The 12,300-nt window shown below is 44.3% G+C and overlaps 3 protein-coding genes across 3 annotated transcripts; 1 reads left to right on the plus strand and 2 right to left on the minus strand.

Annotated features, from left to right (window-relative positions):
* Positions 1–4,614: 4,614 nt before the first annotated feature.
* Positions 4,615–5,773, minus strand: PADG_08032 (uncharacterized protein; the record flags this gene model as incomplete). Its single annotated transcript, XM_010764987.1, has 4 exons — positions 4,615–4,800; positions 4,889–4,942; positions 4,998–5,456; positions 5,597–5,773. The coding sequence occupies 4 exons, from the start codon at positions 5,771–5,773 to the stop codon at positions 4,615–4,617; spliced, it is 876 nt and encodes a 291-aa protein (XP_010763289.1).
* A 1,234-nt stretch (positions 5,774–7,007) lies between these two features.
* On the plus strand, positions 7,008–9,553 carry PADG_08033 (eukaryotic translation initiation factor 3 subunit B; the record flags this gene model as incomplete). The annotated part of the gene is made up of 4 exons (XM_010765071.1): positions 7,008–7,077; positions 7,186–7,378; positions 7,499–9,032; positions 9,137–9,553. 4 exons carry the CDS (start codon positions 7,008–7,010, stop codon positions 9,551–9,553), a joined length of 2,214 nt encoding a protein of 737 aa, XP_010763373.1.
* Positions 9,554–11,027: 1,474 nt separating this feature from the next.
* On the minus strand, positions 11,028–12,104 carry PADG_08034 (uncharacterized protein; the record flags this gene model as incomplete). Its single annotated transcript, XM_010765072.1, has 4 exons — positions 11,028–11,230; positions 11,336–11,456; positions 11,599–11,924; positions 12,017–12,104. 4 exons carry the CDS (start codon positions 12,102–12,104, stop codon positions 11,028–11,030), a joined length of 738 nt encoding a protein of 245 aa, XP_010763374.1.
* Positions 12,105–12,300: the final 196 nt, after the last annotated feature.

A 12,300-nucleotide genomic window follows, 5' to 3' on the forward strand; every position in this document is an offset into this window, starting at 1 on the left:
CCACCTGGAGCCCGGATTCCAGTTAACGATTAACTAAACAAACCCAACTTCTGGGCTTACTAACTTTAGTAACTAGTGGGCACTATTGGGGGATGCTAGGGGTTAGCGGGCTTAGGTCGGAGGTGTCTTGACTCTAGGGACCCTTGAAGGCTGGACGATTGAAATGAAACAACTCTCCATTCATTCTTCTATCCATGGGGACTCCGGAGAACTTAAGGAAGGGGGGGGGGGTGAATCTGAAGGATAGCATTATTATTATGGATGACTATCAGGGTCCACTTTGCAGCTGACCATGAAGATATAACTAAGTTACATACACCTAGTTACTCGCCGCGTGTTGGTTGCAGCGAGCCCATTCCATTTCATGCCCATGTGGAATTATAGCCCCTGGAATACGTGTTGGCACAACAGAGTAATGCATACAGCCATGGATATGATCATCACAGCATGCTCCCAAAGCTCGATTCTTACACAGTGGCCATGCATCCCCGATGATTTCTCAGAATGGAGCATAGTCTAAGTACCCTGTATTCTCAACTCTATACTGCGTGGAGTTGAATCAACCATGAATTCATGAAGCGAACGTCTGGGCTTCACGAAATCTATATGATAATCTGTCACGAAGACATAGCTAAATAATAAGATATGGTCCTGATTGTTAATTTGTTATCAAATAAATTACCCCGTTCAGGGTAATAAGGCTAATTTACTTTCATACCCAGAAGATACCCCCAGAATTGTGAATTGTGCTGGACAGTAGTTGTCGATCTGACGATCCCCTGCATGAACTGCAGAGAAGTTCACTGGGCAGTGACTGATGGGAATCTTTTGGTCTGGAATCCACCGTATCTCAAGGGACAAACCAGTGATAGCGTATTGTTCTCTGAATATATGGGGTAAAGGTTCCAGGCTGATTGCAGCCTTGGGGGGCCGTTTAACCACTCTCCCAGGAGCAAAATTACAAGCATAAACCCGTTGGAAATAATGCCGCTGTGAATGATCAATACACACCAGTCACAGACTGGTTGGACGGTAGAGAAGAAAAAATTTAAAAAAAAAAAAAGAAAAAAAAAGAAAGAAAGAAAGAAAAGAAAGAAAAAGCAATGATATAGAAAAGCCATTTCCATCAAGGCCATCGCATGAACATTGACAGGAAAGCAGGTTAATAAGAGGAAAACCCCTGTTTCCTGTTCTCGTGTGATTGTTATCGTAGCTACTTCTCATTTATCTCTCTTGTTTCTGAATTATGGTATGGTCCAGTTCTGTTATCGTGTGGTTACAACTCATGGCGAGAGTGGCGTAACAAATGTGATGGGCATATCTGGCGACCGATAAAAACGTCAAATAAGCTGTGAGTCTTCGTCCTCAGTGAGTTAGCTGCTTTCAGTGAAGAAACCTGCATTTGATATGTTGAATGTCGTCAACGCTCCTGGCTTTCCATATGCCAGCTGGACCGTGTTGCGCCGGGAATCCAACCTAGACCATCTGTGGACCTAGGTATGTTCTGTACCGAACAAAAGGTTTTAATGCAGTGCAACAACGGATGCTCGAGTTGTGTGATTTGTAGGAAAGAGAAGCAAATGCCTAAAGTTCACTCTTCAGGTATCAAATCAACAACCTCGGTAAGAGGAAAGGATTTATTTAAGTCGACACATTCTGCATAAAGATCTGCAGGATGTGCAGGCCCGCTCCAAATACTGATTGTTTGATAGCGCTGAAATTTATCCCACACTAGTTGAAGAGTGAAGGGAAGATGTTGAAGTGACCGTTAATCGCAGGGTCCTTCTCTGTCAATTGTGCTGGGATAATGTATCAGAAGCTTATACCTCTCCAATTTATTTTCTATTTTCTCAAGTGCTGCAGAATGAATACCTCTATCAAGCTTACTCCGTACTGTTATCGTCAATATCTGCTAAATGTTGGGTTGGATGAATTGAACCCAAATGGATAATCCGTCAGGGTTCTTCTGCCAATTGCGGGACAGCGACAAACTGATCGCTCCTATATGGAGCCCTTGGTTGTTTTTGACTTGACGAAAAGAGTTCACCAAAAAGGCGTCTGGTGATTTCAAGGGGAGGAACCAGGAGAAAATCCCCGTTGCCTCGCAACAACAAAAACAGCAGCAGCAGCAATCACATCATCTGTGGAGCACAATGACGTAGAGTTCTGGATGGATAATACTACTGCTCTCCTCGTTTGCCTCATAGTGGCATTGCCGCCAACAATACCCGTAGCACTGGTGGTGCTGGTAACGTTATCTGAACAAGCCATACAAGCGGCGCTTGCAGAATCCAGACGCGAAAATGACCCATGAGGGAGTTAGAGTACCCGTGTGCTAAGACTGTACAAGCGACAGATGAAAGGCTAGAGTGACACATATTACTTGGCCCTTTGTATAGTTATTGAGAATATTCAAGCTATGTCGGTATCCCACTCCGTGTCAGGAACCCGCTGGGCCTGGTGTTTTGATCCAAATGCTTTTATCCATCATATATGAGTCTAGCGTCGTAACACATCTTTAGTTAACTACTATTTCTAACTATAAAGATGTCAATGGCAAAACTTCCATTAAACTCAGATCCTCCAACTAGGTGTAGAGACCTTACTGACAGTGCCCAGGCACCGCACAGCTCGCAGTATCAAGCGAAAATTGCTGACTGACGTGAGAACAAGCAGAGAGAAACACAGAGATTTCAAATCAAAAATGTCCAGTAGTTGGAGAAGGAGTATACGGGATATTTGAGCTGGGAAAATGTAATGTAGAAGAAGTATTGTGGAGTGTTCATATATTTATTGTTACGAGGGAGAGGAAAATCTTCAACAGAGGTCGGCGGCATCGCTTTATATGCTGAGATAAAATGAAGATATTAGTAAATAATGTCATCTAGGATTGCTGCATTCAAATATCTATTTGTTGCAGAGAAGTTTTGAGCATTTCAAACATTGGTCACCCAAAAGAGCGGTCTTGAAATAGTGAAGTCGCAGTATAACTTCTTTTCTTTGATAAAAAGATTGTATGCACAGAGTATGGTTGGAAATCTTGAGAATTGACAACATAAATAGTTTAAATTTTCAGTGAGTAAATGAAAGAAGTTCTCAAGAAATTTACTCGACCCTTCATGGGCGGGCTAGATAGAAGGCGACTCACTCCCTCTATCCTACCTAACAAAACATCAAACATGGAAAATTATACCATTTATTGACAGTGATATTGGTAATATAGTCTCCAACATGGCATTGTTTGTTCGTCTCAAATATCAGTGACAGCGTGTATCGTGATACTATCTACTGCCAGAGTCCATTCTCCACAGAATAAGTTAGAAGAAAATGTAGCTAGAGTGAGGCATTGAGATGCCCAATGTTGCAGCCCTTGACTGACATCAACCTAGGTGATAGTCTGATGTTGTTGTAGTGTGAATGGGAAAGATAAAAGTGATTTTGAGACAAGGGCATTATTTAATCAACGGGGGGACATGTGATTAGAGCCGACATTGACAAAGAGATATGTGGGATGTGGAAGGGAATATCTCAGATCAGCAATTTAGATAATTGACATGTGTCTTTTTATGCACATTCACCATTTCCTCATTTTCTCATATGATGGAAAAGGGGCAACCACTTTAGCGTTTTAGAAGTAGATGAATAGCATGCTTAAGGCGGAAGCAGAAAAGACAAGGTACCAAATGAAACACAACAATGGATGTTTATAAAAGCTGAGCAGCAAAAGCAGTAAGGAGACTAGATTCTTTGGCTTAATGGCTAACTAACGTATCAAAATTAGCAAATAAGGTAAAGCAATACAGAGTGATGGATTTTTCAGGAATAGTGAGGACAAAGTATCACAAGCTCTAATGTGAGGAATATAACAAAGAAAAAGATTAAAAAAATTACTGAGAAAAATGAAAGGGAAAATAACTTCAAAATTAATCAAGATATAGAAGAGATAAAAAATAATAATGGTTCATTAAATGATATAAGGGATCCCGCCAACTCCGTCCGCTGGAGAGAGAATAATAATTGATAATAAAAAAAAATTAAAAAAAGAACGAAAAATAGAAAAAAGAAAATTTTGACACATATGATCCTGAGGGGGAATAAATGATGTAGGTTTTGAAGGAACCAACTATTATGCTAATAGGCAATAAACAGAACGGATACGCCCGCTTACCCTGTGGTGGTATATTGGGAGAATAGATAATGAAACAAGAAGGGGCTTAGATGGCGGAAGAGCTTGTAAAATGGTAAATGACAAACAATAATATAGGAGATAATATCCTGTTCTGGGATACGGTCGGATCAGGTTGGCAGAATGCCTGTAAGACGCAAGTTGGGTTTCCAGTGGGAAAGACACCAAGGAAAAATATGTGTGGAGCAACACGTGCATGTTTGCACGTGTGTGTCTCACAGAGGGAAAGATGGGGAAGAAGGAGAGGGTGATGAACAGTATTATCTTCATGGCATTTCGAAAATAACGCGTAATAGTGATGACCAGAGTAATAAAACAAGGAAGGGATAATTGGACAGGTGCAAATACTCCTGTTCCCCCATATTAAACGCCGGATCGTGATGAGATAGGCGAAAGGAAATTCTTTTTGTGTCATGGAACTGCATAATTCACTCGTCAGGATTATAAAGGTTCTGGTTCAGAATTTTGGTCATGGTGAACATGTGTATCCGATCCTGTTTGAAGACGGCTCGCATAAGACCATCGCATCGAATTTGGCGTCGATCAGCCGGGTCCTGGAGGTCCTTTTCGCGGATATACTGCCACACCTTCTTGACGGTTTGTGGTCGGGAAAGCTTGGTCTTGTTAGAGAAATTCACTTGTTTAAATAGGAGTGCAATGAGACGAAGTTAAATACGAAATGAAGATGAGATAGATACTCACGGTAATTTCACCTCCCAACAGAGCAGAGAGTGTAGGAGACAGAGTGAGAGGTTTCTAAGATAACATTAACATATGCAAGTTTACTCGTCAATAGGAGCTTTCCACTCACATGAAATCCACCTGTTCGAGTAACCTCCTTCTTTGATTCTAAGTCAGGTTCATCTAAGCCAGAATCATCATCCGCCTTCACTTTCTTTGCTGTTTTGGATTTCACAGGCAACTTCTTTTTCTTGATCAGCGCAACCTTTCTCGTATTTGCACCTCTTGTTGGTCGCGCACGCAGGTTTTCCTCAGCTTGTAACTTGGCCGCAAAGATCGCATCGGCATCCACCATATCGGACTTTCTTTTCTTTTTCGGTGGTTTGTCCCCTGAGTCGGAGACGTTTTCTGGCTCTGCACTGCGCTTCTGAGGCGAAGCTGAAAGGGCGGGGGAAATGGGCTCGACTGTGGATACTGGGACATGGTTGTTGGACGAATGACCGTTGACAACGGTGGTGATATTTGCTTGTTTCTCGCTCTGTTCCGCGAAGATATCAAATCGCTGCATAATCAGCTCTTTGATTGCGGCCTACACTCCGTACACAGTGGCGCGTTAGAAAAAACAGAACAGTAACTAGTCTGGGGAAATTTTTTTTTTTTTTTTTTTTTTTTTGGGGGGGGGGTTGGGGGGAATGGTTTGGTCAGGGGAGAAAGGAGCTCGGGAAAAACCTTTTGCGGGGTGATATCGTAGTTTACGGCATCCTGCAGACCTTTACGTATCCGCTTCTCGGAGATAGTATTCAGGTCACTGGATGCCAGGATAGAATCAATAATTTTGATATACGACGCCTGGACGTCGTGGGGCACTGCATTGGCGGGAGAGTCAGCTTTTGATGACACCTGCATCGCTAATTGTAATCCGTTTTGAGGCCGGGAAGAGGGAAGAGACAGCTCGGGATGCTCTCACAAGCCATGTTTCCGAATTCAGGAGAACCGGGGGGAGTAAGTTTATAAAGAGCTTCCGCTGGAGGACGGGCTGAGTGGTAAGTATAAGAATATATGAATAGGGAAGAGGAGGGCTACTGCTGTTTGGGTATATTTTGGTGGTCAAGTGCCTGTCTTTCGCGGCAAAAGCTGGGAATTGGGTCCCGACGTTGCACCAGAAAGCGTTAGAACGATTTGCTGGCGGCTGCTGGTGGTTTAAGGTTAGTGTGGACCTATATAGACTATGTGGCAGGACAGAGCAGAGCAGAGCAGAGCCAGTGTGATTAACTTATTTGGTGCCCAAGAAAAGGAAAAGAGAAATTATTATGATATAAGGAAGCAGAACAGCAGCAGCTAGCAGATAGCAGCAGCAGCAGCAGCAGGAGCAGCAGCAGGAGACGCAAGTTCTGAAACAAAAAGTGAATGAATTGATAGACACAACAATAAAAATAGAGAGGTGAAACAAAGTAGATTGTTTATGGGGTATACAGGAGCAAAGTAAGAGTCTAAACAGAAGAGAGGTGGGATAACAAAGAGAGAAATCGAAGTGGATGATGATGAGTTGGTTGTCTGCCGGTTCTTCAGGGCTGGTAATAATTGATGGCCCTATGACCCGATGACCCTGTAGGGAACCGCCAGCAACCTACGAACAGGCGAGCAGTCCAGCACCGACCACAACCAACGCATCCCCCCCGGGTAGAAGGAAAATGCAGGATATAGATGGTAGCTGGCCTTGGAGAGGGGGTTTAGATTAGAGAAATACTGGTGGTGAAATACTGGTGGTGATTAAGCTGTGAATGATGTTTATGTGTAGTCTGTATAGATATCTCCATGGGTTTCATTGTGATTGTTTTGAAGCTTGAAGATGGGATGAGTCAGGATTAAGTCAGCTAACAATCACGTGATATAAAATGGATTAATCAGCTGAAATTATAGCAACTATTCCGTATTTGGAATGGCGTGCTTCCACACACACAACACAACAACACATATTAGCCTGAACATCAGAACTTCAAGGCGAACGAAAAACGAAGAAACTCTGGAGAAATTGAAAGAACGTCGGACTCGTCGCCTTCACCCCCTCGTCTGCCTCCTGTGCAGATAAGTCCTCTCCTCTTGTACATCAGCCATCTAGCGCTTCCTGTCTCCTGTCACCATGGCACCGAGCTTTGACACCCTTTCAGAGCAGGATCTCCACGAGGAGGAGTTAGAGATCGACTTTTCAGGTGGGTGTGCTCTCTTATCTTGCCCAAACAATCAGTCCACGGTGGTGGTCATTTTTGAGATCCCCCAATCGCTAATGGAATGAATTTTTCTATTATTTTTGTCAATAGACCTCAAAGCGCAATATGAAGTACGACTGGAAGAAAGCTTGGATGCCTTCGTTGTTATTGATGGCCTGCCAATTGTGCCGGAGGAGAGCAAACCACGACTTATCAAATTCATGTTGAAAAAATTGAATACCGTTGGCCGGACGAGCGAAGATGCCATTTTTATGCCCATGAACGAGGAGCAGATGACCGAAGGGTGTGTTACCAAAGGGAAAAAAAAATGAACTATTATTATAAAAATAATAAAAAAAAAATAAAAACCAATATCATCAAATCTGTTGACGGGCTGCTGACTTTTACTCCATGTATTTTTTAGATTCGCATTTGTTGAATACGAATCTCCCGAACAGGCCCTCGAGGCCACTAAACATCTTCACGGCACCCCTCTTGATAAGAAACATACATTGGCTGTTAATAAGCTGACGGATATCGATCGGTATGGACGTGAAGGCCGTGTTGATGAGGAATATAAACCACCCACCATCGAACCATTTCGCGAAAAAGATCATCTCAGATCATGGCTAGGTGACCCCAATGCCCGCGACCAATTTACCATGTACCGAGGGGACAAAGTTGGGGTGTTCTGGAACATGAAAAAGGACCCACCAGAGAATATCGTAGATAGGGATCATTGGACACAGCTTTTCGTACAGTGGTCTCCGCAGGGGACCTACCTCGCATCGGTTCATCCTCAAGGCGTACAGCTCTGGGGAGGCCCGCAATTCACTAAAGAAAAGCAATTCCCCCACCCCTTCGTTCAGCTCATCGAGTTCTCCCCCGGTGAAAGTTACTTGACTACCTGGTCAGCACGCCCCATTCAGATCGAAGGACCGCACCCGATCCTATCTTACGAAGAAGACGGCAAGCATTTTATTATTTGGGACATCACTACGGGCAAGCCATTACGATCTTTTGTCAATCATGACGTTCCGGCCGCTTCAGGCCCGGAGGGAGAGGCTGTGAAGAAGAAGATCCAATGGCCTGCGTTTAAGTGGTCTGCAGACGAGAAATACGTGGCCCGGATGCTTCCAGGTCAATCTATATCTGTTTATGAACTGCCACGCATGAGTCTCCTCGACAAGGCCTCTATTAAAATTGAAAAAGTTAAGGATTTCGAGTGGGCCCCCGCCACCCCTCAACGTGAAGGCATCAAGGAGTACGAACAGCTATTATCCTTCTGGACTCCCGAGATGGACAGTAACCCAGCCAAAGTTGGTTTGATGAGCATTCCTTCGAAGCAAATTGTTCGAACAAGAAATCTCTTTCATGTTACCGACGTTAAACTGCACTGGCAATCGCAGGGTGCCTACCTCTGTGTCAAAGTTGACCGACATTCCAAATCTAAGAAGTCCCTCGCCACAAACCTCGAAATCTTCCGTGTCAAGGAGAAGGGAGTGCCTGTTGAGGTTGTGGATTCAATCAAAGATCCCGTGATCAACTTCGCCTGGGAACCCAATGGTGATCGATTCGTTCTGATCACAACAGGTGAAGCTACTCCAGGTGCTGCAATCGCGCCCAAAACCGCAGTTTCATTCTTTTGCCCTGAGAAGGTCAAGGTTTCCGGCATCGGCAACTTCAAACTCATCCGCACCATCGAGAAGAAGACGAGCAACGGCATATATTGGTCTCCCAAAGGCCGGTTCGTTGTTGTTGCCACTGTCCACTCACAACAAAATTTCGATCTCGACTTCTGGGACCTAGATTTTGAGGGCGAGAAGCAAGAGAACGAGAAGGACCTTTCTGCCAATCTCCAGCTAATGAAAACTACCGATCATTACGGCGTCACCGATATTGATTGGGACCCCACTGGCCGCTATGTTGTCAGCAGTGCCAGCGCCTGGACTCACACTGTAAGTTTGATCTTTTTCACTTTTGATTCTCCTTGTTCCTCTTTCTTCTACGTAAAAGGGAACTTCAAAAGCTCACTGAACAAACCAATTCCTATCACAAACAGTTGGAAAACGGTTACAACATCCATACATTCTCCGGCACCACCCTGGCCGAACATCCTACAGAGAAGTTCAAACAATTCCTCTGGCGCCCACGGCCTCCAACATTCCTCAGCAAGGAGGAGCAAAAGCAAACCCGCAAGAACCTACGCGAATACTCCCGCGAGTTCGACGAAGAAGACAAATACGCTGTCGATATTGCCAACACGGCCATCGTCGAGATGCGTAAGAGAGTCCTCAACGAATGGACCGCTTGGGTGCGTCGGGAGAAGGAAATGCTGGATGAGGAGATTGATGTGCTGGGTCTAGAGAGGGAGGAGGATGTTGCTGCGGCCGCCAAGAAAGAGGTAGAGACGGAGGGCACAGTTGTTGAGGAGATTATGGAGGAGATCATTGATGAAACGGAAGAAGTTATTGGATGAAGCTGTGTTAGCTCTTTTTCTTGGGACTTGCTGGCATCTGTTCGTCGAGTATGTTAACAGGATGTCGTCCTTGTTCTCATGATGTTCTAATGCATGGGGTCATGCCTGCCATGTCAATATTCCCTTCCGCCAGATTATGGCTGAGACTTTTTGTTGCTTCCTTTTTGTCCCATGGTAGGAGTCACTTCATTTGCCTAGGTATGGATGGAACCATGATAAAAGTTTCAAAAGACGTTCGTTTGTACGTTGAACCTTCAGATAACTTGGGGCGCATAAAAAAAAAAAAAAAAACCTTCCACCAATAGCAGTGCTCAATTCCATGCTTGAAGTAACGCGAAGATAGGGTTCAAACCTAACTCTGGGGGCTAAACTCAAAGAGGCTTAGTTGCTGCGTGGACAAAGCTTATCTACTTTCTCTCGACTGGAATTGGTCCGATCTTTCCCGCCCAAGGATAGGGTTTATTACTGGACGATAATCAATGAATACTGTTGTTCGGAGTAAGAGCTCATGGGAATTACTGGCACTCAATTACACATGTGGGGTCAAGGGAGCTGGGATTTGTCGCTTCCATCCCAGTTTTTTATTCTTTTTTATTTATATATTTTTTATTTATATATATATTTTTTCCAATCTAGATATATGGATAATAAATTAGATTCGTTTCGTTTTCGGACCGCTCGGCTGCTTGTTCGCGGAGGAGGCTCGGACATTTACCAGTTAGCATTTTTTGCTGTTGTTCCTTTGCTTTTTTTCACCTTTAAGGTCCTCGTTAGACATTTACGTAGAGGTTGTATGTAACTAGGCGGCTAAATGTGGGGAAAATAACGCATGCGCGACTTCCCGGTAAGAGAGTTGTTCGCTTTCGCATATCCCAATTCAACACATATTCCTTCAGTAGCCATTAGAGTGCAGGAGGGGTATGTACGAAAATCACTCTCGTGTAGAGGGTACAAGCTGTGTCTGGGATTGGAAACTTTCGGAGGAACCTTGACTCAAGGTGAATTCTTGGGCAGAGTAGATTTCTGGCTGGTTGATTACTACGCAAGCGAAAAAAAAAAAAAAGAAAAAGAAAAAAAGAAAAAAAAGAAAAAAGACAAAGAAAAAAAGAAAAGAAAAGAAAAGAAAAAAGAAAAGAAAAGAAAAGAAAAGAAAAGTAAAAGGTTCAGTGCCGATGCTTTTGCTCACATAGTTTATATAACTATGGTATCTGTCAAATGTTCCTGAAATACCGAAACTATGAATCCATGTCATGTTGGTTTAGAAGTGCTGGATCAACAGCAACCAATTGAAAAATAATGACACTACTTAGCTCCATTTAAGAAGGTTCTACAAAGTTGTCATAGCATGGATTTTATCTTTTTATCTCCATTGGTGTTATATCACAGACAGTTCGTCCAAGGTAGAGGTACCATTAGAACAAGCGGCAAACGACGCGGGAATATCCAATAGTGTCCAGCCCCATTTTGTGGGCATTTAGAGATGCTCCTCAAACCAAGCGACAGCCTGCAGGAATGCCTGTTCCTTCGCGAACTTAACAACCTTATTGCTTAGGTCGCCACGGACAGCAAAGCCGTGCACGACGCCGGAGAATAGGTTGATCTGCCAGGGCTGGCTGACTTTGGCGAGGATTTCTTCGGATTGGTGACGAAGGCTCGAGGGGAAAATGGAATCGGTTTCTAATTTGCGACATATTTGTTAGTTGGAGAGGAGTAGTGTAGGGGGTGATGGTACTGTATATGTAACGATCGATGGAGAGTGCAGGCATGCACTTAACTACTCACCGGCAGCTGAAATAGCGTAGGGTCCTTGAATGGCTGCCAGTTCCTCCGAGGTGACGAAGGATGGATGGGCGACATATCCCACGTCAACGGTTCCAGACCCCTTCATGAATCGTGTCACATACTGTATTTACAAAGCATCGAATTAGCTCTCTCTCTCTCTCTCTCTCTCTCTCTCTCTCATGTTTCCTGTATCTCAATTTGCGGTCTCCGTTTCCCTTAACCGAAGCCCTCCCACCTCACCTCCACATGGGATCAGAACAAACCTTAGCACCAAAGCAATATCCCGCTGCTCCAACTTTTTTAATCCCCAGTGTCTCCCGCACGTGCTGTATCGTTGCAGCAGCAATCGGATCGACGGTTTCTGGGGTGTAATCTTTCAGCCAGGCCATGATGTCGACTTGGCCGCCCTCGAACTGGTTGATTGTGAGGGGTTTGCCGCCGAACAGGTCCGGCATGACGACCAAGTAGCCGCGGGAAGCATAGTCGTCGGCGAGAAATTTGGCGTTGTCGTACAGGCCTAGGACATCGGTGAAGATGATGATGGCTTTATCTGGGTTGGCGGTGCTGGGATAGGAGAAGTATGCGTCGACTGGAACATGTTTATGATTGGCATAGTTAGTCAGTTGGTCAATCGGTATTGGTATGTACGGTTCAAGAGTTCGGGGATGTATCTATATATACAGTCGCTGATTTTTTTGACCACGCCTGAGGCTGTGCCTTCGTGCTTGAAGCCGCTAGCGCAGCATGAGCTGGGGGGATGAGATGCCATTGCTTGTGCTTGCGGAGTTTAAATTATCTAGGTGAGACCGTGAAAGAGGGCATGAAGTACGGAGTGGGTGAAAAGGGGAGGGATGTGGGAAGATGGAATGCGAGGCTTTAAATTGCATCCCTTTCTATGTCTACGTGTATCCGGGCAACCCCGCTCAGCTAAATTCAATCCGTATTCCCCATTAATTAGCTAACAA

Source organism: Paracoccidioides brasiliensis (assembly GCF_000150735.1).
Source record: "Paracoccidioides brasiliensis Pb18 unplaced genomic scaffold supercont2.13, whole genome shotgun sequence".
In the NCBI taxonomy this organism is placed as follows: domain Eukaryota; kingdom Fungi; phylum Ascomycota; class Eurotiomycetes; order Onygenales; family Ajellomycetaceae; genus Paracoccidioides; species Paracoccidioides brasiliensis.